This window comes from Heterocephalus glaber, unplaced genomic scaffold (assembly GCF_053883595.1).
Source record: "Heterocephalus glaber isolate CG9 unplaced genomic scaffold, H.glaber_assembly_v1.0 deba00001463, whole genome shotgun sequence".
In the NCBI taxonomy this organism is placed as follows: domain Eukaryota; kingdom Metazoa; phylum Chordata; class Mammalia; order Rodentia; family Bathyergidae; genus Heterocephalus; species Heterocephalus glaber.
In genome coordinates this window covers 19,063,227-19,076,977 of record NW_028258310.1, presented here as the reverse complement: position 1 = coordinate 19,076,977, position 13,751 = coordinate 19,063,227, and the positions used below count along the sequence as shown (strand labels likewise).

The following is a 13,751-nucleotide window of genomic DNA, read 5'->3' as shown; positions in this document are numbered from 1 at the left end:
TTTTATAGGCTAGTCAGGTAAAAATAATTCATGATTTTTACTTGCTTGCTTTCACTCTTTACTATAGTTTTATTCCATGTACCCTTGTAGACTTCTATTAGAAATTCTGGAAAACAGGATTAATCAGGCCTGAATACTCACATCTAGTATATTTATAATTCTTACATTGGAAAGGAGCATGTAATCACAACGTAGGTGGTTGGGATGAAGAGTACATATGTGTGAGGCACTATCTCCTTTTGGAAAGAACACTGGGTTCGAAATAAGGAGATTCAGCTTCTAACATTTTCTTGCCTCTAGCGAAATCATTCCATTGTTCTGAGTTTACTGCCCCCCTCTCTGAAAGAGAGGGTTTGATTTAAAAAGACCTACCAATATGACTAAAGCTAAATTCACGTTTCTCTATGTTGTGAATACCTGCTAATTTATCTCAGTTTAATGTAGAGTTCATCTATCAGAGTGCTATGATATTTTATTTGGGGAAATTTGAAGAGATGAGAATTTTATGAAAAAGTAGAATTTTTAGTTGTGCTAATATAAATTATAGAGGGCTGAGGAAATAGCTCAGTGGCATAGTGCCTGCCTTGCAACTGCAGGGTCCTGAGTTCGATCCCTGGTACCAAAAAAAAAAGAAAAATGTAAGTTATAGAAATCTATATAGTTGTAATTTTAAATTACCATTGAACATCTTAGCTTTGTTTAATCTTTTAATAGGAAACATTTTATGCATGTTGAAGAATATGTCTAATTTATGAAATCAAGGAATAGAATGAACAACAGAATATTTACTCTGCAATTTGAGAAATAGTTTTGAAGCATCCTTACTTGTGCATTATACATACATATAATGAAAATGAACAAAATTAAGCATACAACCCATTTAATGTGTGGTAACTCTTCATAAGAAGAAATGTAGTGTAGGGATGTAAGTCCATGCATGCTCTACTCCAATGAATTAGAGATTCATAAAATGTGAAAAGAAGAAAGCAGATGGATAGTAAAGAAGCTAAATATCCAAATAGACCAGAGATAGACTGGAAAGTGGTAAATGAGACTAGAGCTATGGAAGCAGGAATTAAAGATTGAGAGATTGGCTTCAACCATGTAATAAGGAAAAAAGTGCAGTGGAGCTCACTGGTTGAATCCAAAAGAAGCAATGAGGACCATTAGCTAGTTTTTTAAAAAGAAAAGGTGTTTTGTTGTTGTTGTTGTTATTGTTTTGTACCAGGGATTGAACTCGTATCCTTACACTTGTGAGGCAGGTGGCAGAACCACTGAGCTAAATCCCCGGCCCAAAAAAAGTTTTATTAAAAAATACTGCTTACCAATTCCTGTGGCATCTTGTTGGAAGCTGCATACCAAAAGAGAGAGATGGACACAAATGCTGAGATGGAAATTTATATGCAGAATATCACTGCTGCACACTAACTATTAAGCCACGTTAGAAACCTAGTTATGACCTGGGACCTGCGGGATCAAAGAGAAATAATTTCAAAACTGTTAGAGAGAGAGCACAGAACCCAGGAGGAAAAAAGAGAAGGAAATAGAATAGTGAGAACTAATTTTAAAAAGCAAAAGAAAGATCTTTCACTTAAATATATAAACCAAAATTTCAAAATACACTGTCTTCTGGAATTTATTGTGGCTAACAAGAAATTTTCTGTTATTATTTTAAAAGATAATCTCTGGGGTTTTTTTCCAATGGTTTTTGAAGACTTTCTTTCATTCTTGTTATGTGTCTATTGGATTTTGATTTTTATTTTGTGCTTAAGTCCAAGAGTACATTTGCAGCTAATAACTTCAGTTCTGGATTTTCTGAACTGAAAATTTAAAATTTTCTTCTGTGTATGTATAAAGTAGCCACACTATCCCATTAAAAGCAGAGGTTATCAAATTGTTTGACTTTTAAAATTAACATTTTGCTGACAAGACACAGGCTTAAAATAAAATTACATTAAATATTGAAATTAAATATATATGTGCACATGCATAAAAGAAAGCATGGAATATTAATATAACAAATTAGCATTTAAGGCAACAAATATTGTGATTTTTAAAAACAAACTGATCATAATTATGAAAAGAACATATAATCAAAAGGATATAAAATGATGAGCACCTATCACCTCAAAATATAGTACTCTGGGAAGCTGAAGCAGGAGGATCACAAGCTCAATCTTTGTTTAGGCAACTTATCAAATTAGTGAGAACCTATGTCAAAATTTAAAAATTAAATGGTTGAGGATATAGCTCAGTACAAAGGCTCTGGGTTGAATCTTAAGTAAGGGAAAAAGAAAAGAGAAGGAAAGGAAAGGAGAAGAAAGGAAAAGAATACTAGGAGACTTTAACACAATTCCATAAGAAATAATAGCCCTCAGAGGCAGAAAACTAGTCAGCAGAAAGACTTGAACAACGGAATCTATAAGCTTAACCTAATAAATCTATAGAGAATCTTATACGCAACACATATAGAATACCCACTTTCTTGATGAATGTTTGGAGAATATAAAATAATCTACTACCTAGTTATCACAAACAAGGGCCCAACAAGTTTTTGTTTGTTTGTTTGTTTGTTTTGGTACCGGGAACTCAGGATCTTGCACTTTCTAGGCAGGCGGTGGAACCACTGAGTTAAATCCCCGGCCCAACCCAACAAGCTTTAAAGTATCAATAATATACACATCTGATAATATGTGCTTAAATCATAAAGCCAAGATTTCAAAATAGTAAAAATAAACTGTGTAAAGGAGAGGCCATAAGACTACATAGACAGTCACTTAGGTATCTCAGATGGTAAGTTCAGTCCACAGATGATGTTATATGAATAACCACAAGCAAAACCAGAAGAACTGAAACATCTGATCCCAGCCCAGATGGTAGATTATTGAACAAATAAAACCATGTTGTTTTAGGACACTAAATTTTGGGGTGATTTATTATATAGCAAAGGTAATTGAAGCAGTATTCATACAATTTGACCTGATAATTCCATTTTCTAGTTAATATCGTAGGCCTAGAGAAATGTGTACCTGAGGAGTATGTCCAGTAAGGTTCATTCCTTGTTATCTGCGATAACAAAGAGAGAAGGAGGAAAGAAGAAAAGAAGTCAAAAGAAAAGAAAGAACCATGAAAGAAATAACCTAATATCCTAATATACATATATGGGAAATAAATTTTGGTATTTTTGCATAATAAAATATTGTACAACCATCAGAATATTCAACATAAATAAATCTCAAAAGTCTATGTTGAGAAAACAGTTCAGTGCAGAATAAATATGGTTGGGTACTATTTGTATGAATTTCAAATAGAAAAAAAAAGCATGGATGCATGTATATTCAGTTAAAAAATAAAATATAGGGGCTGGGGATATAGCTCAGTGGTAGAATACATGGCAAGGCCCTGGGTTTAGTCCTCTGCACCTTAAAGGAAAAAAATTAAAAATGAACACATGGATGGTAATAATAAATGCTGAATATATTCTGGATGTTGGTACCTTCTTTTGCTCTAAAAAATAATTATTGTAGGGGATGGGGATTTAGCTCAGTGGTGCCACCACCTGCTTCTCAAGCACAAGGTCCCAAATTCAATCCCCAGTACCCCCCCAAAAAAAGCATTATTGTAACAATGGTTAAATTTTACTAAGATTTGTAGATTAGATAATAGAACTATATCAATGTGAATTTTCTGATTTTTGTTATATTTTTAATGAGAAAATAATAATGATTTTAAGAAATATGCAGTGAAGTAGTTAAAAGTAATGAGGCATCATATCTGCAATATATTCTGGGCCAGGAAAGAGGGAGAATAAAAATGCAATATTTGGACAATGTGAGTGAAGAGTACAGTGGACCCTTCGTAGCCTCAGGTTTCACACCCATGGATTCAACCAGCCATACTGAAAATGTTTGGGAAAAATATATCTATACTGCACATATGGAGACTTTTCTTCTTGTCATTATTCTCCAAACAATATGGTCCAACAAAAATCTACATAGCATTTATATTGTATTTGGCAGCACATATAATCTAGAGATGATTTTAAAAATGCAGAAGGATGTACATGGCCTATATTCAGAAACTATACCATTCTAATATGTGATTTGAGAATCCTCAAATTTTGGTATCCATGAGAGCTCTGGAACAAATCCTCTCTCAGATACCAAGGGATGTATATAGGAATCCTTTGTACTATTTTTAAAACTTTTCTGAAAATCTAAAATTATTCAAAATAGAAATTTTAAATTGATCTCATTGAAATATGGCAAGATGTTAAAATTTGATAAAATCAACTAGTCTACACACAGACTTGTTATATTCTACACTCACCTCTATGTTTGAAAATTTTTAAAATATATGTATATTTGAAATAAGTATATTATGGGTAAATACATAAAAATGTAACAGGAATAAGAAGACATCCATGGAATATATTTTACACCCTTGGGAAATACTAAACATTAGAAAAAGGACTTAGCAACCACAAACAACTTCAAGGGATTGATTCCTAATATGGTGAATAACCTCTTCCTGATCAAGCTTTGTCTAACAGAGCCATCTTTGGTTTCCATGATGTTTTATTCTGTTTCTCACATCCAAGCATTCATTCTAAGTTTATAGAACACTATTTCTGTCTCTTTATTGATCCAGTCCTACCCATTATGATTCAGCTCCAATCATTTCCTGGAAAAGTCTTTCCTAACTGTTGAACACGGATACCCTGCTACATAATCCCGCATTGCCTAGTGTTTCCCATTAAATGTCACAGCAGTTGTCATAGTCAATAATAATAGCTTCTTTACTTTTCTATGCCCTCTCCCACCCTGCAAGCTTCCCAAGGACAGGTTCACTGTTTTCATTTCCAGCCTCAATCAATAATCACTATCAACTAAGCATCTCATGTTTCAATAATTTAAATACAGGTTTAGAAGTAATGCTAGGCCACTGCGCACAGAAATTCAAAACATTTAACCTTAGAAGAAAGTATAGCTAATGTTTTAATTGATCTTTTTATCTCAATACACAAAAAGGTGGAACATGTTTGGAGCAAGGGCATGGCTTAATGTCTTGAGCGCTCAGTAATGTTTTCATAGCAACTACTATCAAGGTCACATTCACACACCATTCTTATTAATTCTAATTAAAGGATTCCTGCCTTGGGCCGGGGATTTAGCTCAGTGGTTCCAGCGCCTGCCTCGCAAGCGCAAGGTCCCGAGTTAGATCCCCCCACCAAAAAAAAAAAAAAAAATGATTCCTGCCTTGAAGGAGCTATTCAAGTTTTTCAAGTTATTCAAGAATTTTATGATTCTAAAGCAATTTAAAGTCTCAGGCAAGCATAAACAAGTGACTTGGGTTTCCCTGGGCGGGTGCAGAAACTGGCTAGGCCTCTGAGCGTCGCTGTTGACCACCTAAGGAGTAAAAAGAAGCGAGACAACCCTCGCTACCGCTCCCGCAACACAAAGTGCTGGGCGTTTGGACCGTAAGCTTTGGGGTGGGAGAGAAATTCAGCCCAGTAGCTCATTCATTCTCTCCAGAGTGACTTGGATCCCGTGAATTCTGGTCGACTCAGACCCTGGGAAATAAGGAGTGAAATCCCCACTGAGAGCTGAAGTTGACTTGGAGAAAACAAGCGGCAGAAGGGAAATGGCGACTCTGCAAACGCTACTACCCCGCAGAAGGGTATTCCTACTGTGGCTTCTTTTGCCGAGCCTGTGGGAGGCCGGAGCTGGGCAGATTCGCTATTCTGTGCCAGAGGAGCTCGACAAAGGCTCCATCGTGGGCAATATAGCCAAAGACTTGGGCTGGGAGCCCTTGGCACTGGCGGAGCGCGGAGTCCGCATCGTCTCCCGAGGTAGGACGCAGCTTTTCTCTTTGAACCCGCGCAGCGGCAGCTTGGTCACCGCGGACAGGATAGACCGGGAGGAGCTGTGCGCCCAGAGCGCACGGTGTCTGGTGAACTTTAACCTCCTACTGGAAGATAAATTGACTATTTATTCAGTAGAGGTGGAAATAACAGATATTAACGACAATGCCCCTCGCTTTGGAGTAGATGAATTGGAGCTAAAAATCAGTGAAACGACTACTCCAGGTTTCCGAATTCCTCTTAAAAGTGCGCATGATGCTGACATAGGAGAGAACTCTCTACAGAAGTATGAACTGAACTCAAATGACCACTTCTCCTTGGACGTGCGAAATGGAGCTGATGGGAACAAGTACTCGGAGCTAGTACTGGAGCATGCTCTGGACCGTGAGGAAGCAGCTGTTCACCATCTCCTTCTGGTCGCTGTGGATGGGGGCGACCCGGTCCGATCTGGCACCTGCCGCATCCGCGTGAAGGTCTTGGATGGGAATGATAACGCTCCTATTTTTACACAGCCCGAGTACCGAGTAAGTGTTCCGGAGAATATGCCGGTAGGCACCCGAATACTCACAGTGAGCGCCACTGATGCAGATGAGGGATACAATGCTCAAGTGGCATATTTTCTAGAAAAAAACCCTGGAGAAACCTCCGAGGTATTTGAGCTTCAGTCACCTTCTGGAGATATAATAATCATAAAAAGTCTGGATTATGAGGATACTAAAATTCATGAAATTGATATTGAAGCTCAGGACGGTCCCGGCCTTCTGACCAGAACGAAGATGGTTGTCATGGTTCTAGATGTGAATGACAATGCCCCAGAATTTTACATGACATCTGCTACTAGCTCAGTTCCTGAAGACTCTCCTCCAGGAACCGTAATTGCACTTTTCAACGTACATGACAGAGACTTCGGGAAGAATGCTTTTGTCACATGCTCTCTCCCAGAGAAACTTCCCTTCAAGTTAGAAAGGTCAGTGGACAATTACTACCGACTGGTTACAACCACAGGCCTCGACAGGGAACAGTTTTCCTTTTACAACATCACAATAACTGCTGAAGATGGAGGGAACCCATCTCTGTCCACAGATGCTCACGTTTTGCTGCAGGTGGCAGATATCAATGACAACCCACCGGCCTTCCCCCATGCATTCTACTCTGCCTTCATTCCTGAAAACAACCCCAGAGGCGCCTCCATCTTTTCAGTGTTGGCCCATGATCCTGACAGTGACAACAATGCCCATGTCACTTACTCTTTGGCCGAGGACACCTTTCAAGGAGGGCCCCTGTCTTCTTATGTCTCTATAAACTCTGACACTGGGGTCCTCTATGCTCTTCGCTCTTTCGATTATGAGCAGTTCCAAGACCTGCAGCTTCAGGTCATAGCACTGGACAGTGGGAAACCTCCACTCAGCAGCAGTGTATCATTGAGCCTCTTCTTGGTGGATCAGAACGACAATGCACCTGAGATCCTGTATCCCACCCTCCCAACAGATGGTTCCACTGGTGTGGATCTGGCACCCCACTCAGCAGAGCCTGGATACCTGGTAACCAAGGTGGTGGCAGTGGATAGAGACTCAGGACAGAATGCCTGGCTGTCCTACCGCCTACTTAAAGCCAGTGAGCCAGGGCTTTTCTCAGTGGGGCTGCACACAGGCGAGGTACGAACTGCAAGGACCCTGGTGGATAAAGACGCACTCAAGCAGAGCCTGATAGTGGCTGTGCAGGACCATGGCCAGCCCCCCCTCTCTGCCACTGTCACACTCACCATAGCTGTGGCTGACAGCATCCCCAATGTCCTGGCAGACCTGGGCAGCATCAGGACCCCCACTGACCCTGATGATTCAGATCTCACACTGCACCTGGTGGTGGCTGTGGCTGCTGTCTCCTGTGTCTTCCTAGCCTTTATAATTGTACTGCTGGTGCTCAGACTTCGGCGCTGGTACACATTACACCTGCTTCAAGCTTCAGGAGGTGGGTTGGCAGGTGTGCCCACCTCACACTTCGTGGGCATCGATGGGGTGCATGCTTTCCTGCAGTCATATTCTCATGAGGTCTCCCTCACTGCGGACTCACGGAAGAGCCACATAATCTTTCCTCAACCCAACTATGCTGACACCCTCATCAGCCAGGAGGGCTGTGAGCAAAAGGATTTTCTACCAGCACCTCAGTCTCTACTCAATGATAAAGGAGAAGATATAGCTCAGGTAAACTATCTTTTCACAATATGCTTATTACATATTTTGCTAAAATAAATTTAACTATTTAGTTACTTTCACTGTTTATTATTTCTGTTTTATTCCTCATATTTCCTTGAAGATATATTCAATTTTAAGGAAATGAGTCCTGATAAGTTACATCTAGGTAGTTTTAAGTGTTCCTAGGCTGTAAAAGATAGGAGGAGCAAGAATCATTGCATAATGAGCATAAAGTGGAAGATAGTAGGTGAATATGATATTTAGATTATCAAAAGAGCACAGGCATTGAAGTGTCTAGTCTAATACTGGAGTGTCTAATACTTTATTTTCTACTCCTAGGCAAATCATCTCATCTGCCTGGATCAACAGTTCTTTCTGTCTTAAAAATATGAAGACTGGGGATGAGGATGTAGCTCATGGTAGAGTATTTGGCTAGTATGCACAAGGCTCTTTGTTTGATCCCCAGAATTTATATATTTACTCGGGTTTCTTCCCCTTTTAAAATGTAAGACTTTTTGTTTTATATTTGAATCTGTTATGAATATTAAAAGATCTTAGTGAATTAGTCCTTTCTCACTTGATCTTAATATTTTTCCTTTAGTTTCACATGAAGTTTTTATTTTCCTTAATTTGCATGTGAATCCCTATTAAAAAGATTAAATATTTAAATACGCATTTTTTTCAATAATGAGGTTGAAACACAGGGCTTTGTGCGTACTAACTAGGGAAGCACTGTACCACTGAGCTATATACCAAACCTCTATATTGTGTGTGTATGCATGTTTGTGTGTGTGCATGCATGTGTTCTTGAGTGCTCAAGATTGAATCCAGAGTCTCACTTAGCATTCCATCACTGAGCTACAACCCTAGCCCAGAAATATATATTCATTACAGTGTTTCAGAAAAGTATGTCATGGTACTGATTCTTAGTTATAAATCATATTAAAGTCATACTGTTTTCCTTGAAGAACTGACTGACTTATCACTTGCTCTAGAATAAATTGGTAAAGTAATACTAAACAGTCTTCTTTTGGCTGTATTTTTATTTTTCTTGTGCCTGGAAACCATACTACCTTTATCTTTAAAAATAATATACTGTATAACCTCAGTGTAAGTTTGCTTAAAGAAAAAATGGAAGGGATTCAGACACTATATCATACAATTGCTCTTAACAATCCTCTTTTATATCCTCTCAAAGTTTCCTACTCATGGCAGCTGCTAAAAATGTTCCCTATCCTTCACTCACACCTAGACCCTCTCATAACTACAGTCTTCTTCCCCTGTTCTTCTTCCCCTGTTGCCTTTCAATATGTTTGTCATATATTTAAGAACAGAGGACAATGAACACACTAATATTCTATGTGCTGGGATCATTTTTATTTTGATCTGGAAGTAATTAGGTACTAATTGAGCCTTGTTCTAATAGTATCACATACCTTAAGGTGCTGCAGTTCTTTATTATGTATAAGTGAAATTTTAAGAAAATGTAGTCCATTGTGCTTATTACTATTACATAACTCTCTATGAGGTAAGATTGGAACTCACTGTGAAATATTATGTTGTAATATCTTTTAAGTAAATAATAAAGTATGAACAGAGGACAATTAAATATACAGTCCTTTTAGTGCATGTGCTAACTCCATAAGAGTAAATGCATATTGTTGGGTACACAATGCATCATGACTGAAATGACACATACTATATATTGCACTTCTACTTCTGTGCTTGAGGAAAAACATACAGAGAAAATGATTCTGTAACAAAAACCAAAAAATTATTTTTACTAGTTTCAGTTGTGGTCTTAAGAAAATCATCTTCACACTCTTAACTTAGGCAATGTGAATTTCTTCCAGTACCCTGAAGCTCTGTGATTTCTCCCTCTCATCTAGACATTGCCATGGTGTTGGCTCATGTCTAGGCCTTTTCCTTGATCACTCCTCTCCTCTTCTGTTTCCTCAGAAGGTCTTTGCTAACCTCCAGCCAGGATGGAGGGCTCTCATCCCCTTGACTCTCCTATTATAGTAGTTATCTTGATGCATTGTAATTTCCTGTTTGCTTTTACATTCTCATAAACATTGTGATGGATGTGGTTGTCTCTGTACCGTTCACCTTAAATCCTGAAACATATTGTCTGACACCCATTTGTGTGTTTGTTTAATCAGTTAGTTAAATGACAAATGTTGAAACTAAAATGTCAGGCTATCAAGGACAAACTTCAAGAAGTATAATCTACAAATATAGCTGGTATTTCTGTGTGGTTCTTAAATTGAATATTTGGAAGCGGTAACTACCATATTAGAAGCAATATCGGTGGAGTTAATGTTAGTGTATGACTTCTCAATGAAGATAATTTAGAATCATAATATATATCAATTCAATTATGTGACATCAATACCAGTTCCGTTACCTTTGACAAAAAGGATTTCAGATGTTTGGAAACTGGATTGTCTGAGTGTATGAAGTAAACGGTTAAGCCTCTGGGTGTCGCTGTTGACCACTCAAGGAGAAAACTCGCTGAGAGAGCAAGTCCACCATTTCCTTGCTTCTAAAACGCAAAGAACCAACAAATCAGGCTGAGAAGATTCCGGGAGGCCAGCAAGCTCACCTCAGAAATCAGCTAGGTCTGTGACCTATGAATTAAGCCCACGAAAGACTTAATTCTTTGAGAAAATACGATTTGGAGCCCATCGTGGAAAACTGGAACAGAATTCAGTGAAAATAATTCACCAAAAAAGAAATGACCCATCGCCTTAGATTCCGACCCGGCAGAGGGCTTGCTCTGCTGTGCGCGCTCCTGGGGACGCTGTGTGAGTCAGGACCTGGGCAGATCCGATACTCAGTGCCTGAAGAGCTGGAGAAAGGCTCCTTCGTGGGCAGTATCGCCAAGGACCTGGGGCTGGAGCCCCTGGAGCTGGCGGAGCGCGGAGTCCGCATCGTCTCCCGAGGTAGGACGCAGCTTTTCTCTCTGAACCCGCGCAGCGGCAGCTTGGTCACCGCGGGCAGGATAGACCGGGAGGAGCTGTGCGCCCACAGCGCGCGGTGTCTGGTAAAATTCAACATCCTGGTTGAGGACAAATTGAAAATTTTTGAAGTAGAGGTAGAAATTAAAGATATTAATGATAATGCTCCTAATTTTCTAACAGAGGAATTGGAAGTAAAAATTGGTGAACTAACAGTTCCTGGAACACGATTTCCACTTAAAACTGCATTTGATCCTGATGTGGGCGTGAACTCCTTGCAGAGCTACAACCTCAGCCCCAATGACTACTTCTCCCTAGCTGTAAATAGCGTCTCTGATGGGGCCACATATCCAGAGTTGGTGCTGGAGCGGGCCCTGGACCGTGAGAAAAAGGAAGTTCATCAGCTTGACCTCATTGCCTCTGATGGTGGTGACCCTATCCGTTCCGGCAACTTGTGCCTCCAAGTGATAGTTTTGGATGCAAATGATAACCCACCAGTGTTTACTCAGCCTGAATACCATGTAAGTGTTCAAGAGAATGTGCCAGTGGGCACGCGGCTGGTCACAGTGAATGCCACTGACCCTGATGAGGGATTCAATGCGCAGGTGACCTATATCCTAGATAAAATGCCTGGCAAAATCACTCAGCTTTTCGATCTCAACTCAGTGACTGGAGACATATCAATATTAAAAAGTCTAGATTATGAGGATTCTGTGTTCTATGAGATCAAAATTGAAGCACAGGATGGCCCAGGTCTTCTTTCAAGAGCCAAGATTCTAGTCACAGTTCTGGATGTGAATGACAATGCTCCTGAGGTTACAATCACTTCCCTCACAGGCTCAGTCCCAGAAGAGGCTACTGCTGGAAGAGAAATTGCTCTTATAAATGTGCATGACCGAGATTCTGAGCAGAATGGACAAGTCACAGTTTTTGTCCTAGGAAATCTGCCATTTAATTTAGAAAAATCAATAGACCAATATTACCGCTTAGTGACAGCTGAATCTCTAGACCATGAAAAAGTGTCCGAATATAATATCACTCTGAAAGCCACGGATGGGGGGCATCCACCTCTGTCCACAGAAACTCACATTACTCTGCATGTAACAGATATCAACGACAACTCACCTGCCTTCTCTGAGGCCTCCTACTCTGCCTATATTCCTGAAAATAACCCTAGAGGAGCCTCCATCTTCTCAGTGACTGCCCAGGATCCAGACAGCGACAGCAATGCTCGGATCACTTATTCATTGACTGAGGATACCCACCAAGGAGCACCGCTGTCCTCCTACATCACTATCAACTCCAACACTGGTGTCCTGTATGCACTGCGTTCTTTTGATTATGAAGAATTTAGAGACCTGCAAATACTGGTGACAGCCAGTGACAGTGGGAATCCTCCACTCAGCACCAACGTGTCAATGAGCCTGTTTGTATTAGACCAGAATGACAACATGCCTGAAATCCTGTATCCCACCCTCCCAACAGATGGTTCTACTGGAGTGGAGCTGGCACCCCGCTCTGCAGAACCCGGATACTTGGTGACCAAGGTGGTGGCAGTGGACAGAGACTCAGGCCAGAATGCCTGGCTGTCCTATCACCTTCTCAAGGCCACTGAGCCAGGGCTTTTCTCCGTGGGGCTGCACACGGGGGAGGTGCGCACAGCAAGGGCCCTGCTGGACCGAGATGCCCTCAAGCAGAGCCTCCTGGTGGCTGTGCAGGATCACGGCCAGCACCCTCTCTCAGCCACTGTCACACTCACCATAGCTGTGGCTGACCGCATTCCTGACGTCCTAGCAGACCTGGGCAGCGTTAGAACCCCCGCCGACCCCGATGACTCCGACCTCACCCTCTACCTGGTGGTGGCTGTGGCTACTGTCTCCTGTGTCTTCCTGGCGTTTGTCATTGTGCTGCTGGCGCTCAGGCTGAGGCGTTGGCACACTAGTCGCTTGTTTCAGGCTGCAAGCAGCGGATTGGCTGGCACGCCGGCGTCACACTTTGTGGGCGGGGACGGCGTGCGCTCCTTCCTGCAGACCTATTCCCATGAGGTCTCTCTCACCGGGGACTCCAGGAAGAGCCACTTCATTTTCCCACGACCCAACTATGCAGACACCCTCATCAGCCAGGAGAGCTGTGAAAAAAGCGAGCCTCTTCTGGTGTCTCAAGATTTGCTTGAACCGAAGAGGGATCCTAAGCTACTTGAGGTGAGTTATTTCTCTTTTTGAATGTCATGCAGAACAAGTGTGCCAAGGTGATTATTATAAAGATTTAACACACGCTCATTTGAGAAATAAAGTAATGAAGTTGTCTTTAGTTCTGTCGTGTAAATATTTGTCCTTCCCTCTCTGCACTTCCTGGCTTGGCTCTGGCAGCTGTGGCCTAGGTAACTAGTTCAGTCAAAACATTATGAGTGCCAGTTACCATACATCACTTTCTAGAGAAAGCTCTAATTGCCATTGTGAGGATTTCCAGATCTCTTTGAAATTGTGGCTGCTCCTTCTACCTGTGTCCTCGAGTAACTATAATGAAAGAAGAGCCCGGTGGTTGATCCAACATTGGTCTATGTATTTGTGATAAGTAGATCTTTTATGATTTATTTTATTTTGTTTTGGTGCTGGGTACTAAACATAGGATCTTGGTGCATGCTAAGATGTACTGTATTCCTGAACTACACCCCTAGCCATACCTTTTATGTTTTAAATCCCTGTGGTATGAATTTTGTCACCTCTGTCTACTTAC

At 40.7% G+C, this 13,751-nt stretch overlaps 1 protein-coding gene across 4 annotated transcripts in view; it reads left to right on the top strand.

Moving 5' to 3' along the window:
- Positions 1-13,751, top strand: part of LOC101699484 (protocadherin gamma-C4) — a 168,266-nt gene that overhangs the window by 3,318 nt on the left and 151,197 nt on the right. For 2 of the 4 annotated variants that reach the window (XM_013075692.3, XM_087180477.1), the window contains exon 1: positions 8,441-13,216. The exons of 1 other annotated variant lie outside the window; for it this stretch is intronic. In XM_013075692.3, coding sequence (XP_012931146.1) covers positions 10,793-13,216 — 2,424 coding nt within the window. In that variant the 5' untranslated portion in view covers positions 8,441-10,792. Of the gene's footprint in view, positions 1-5,225; positions 8,065-8,440; positions 13,217-13,751 lie in introns of those variants that run through there. One more of the 4 variants, XM_013075696.3, reaches the window with a different exon arrangement.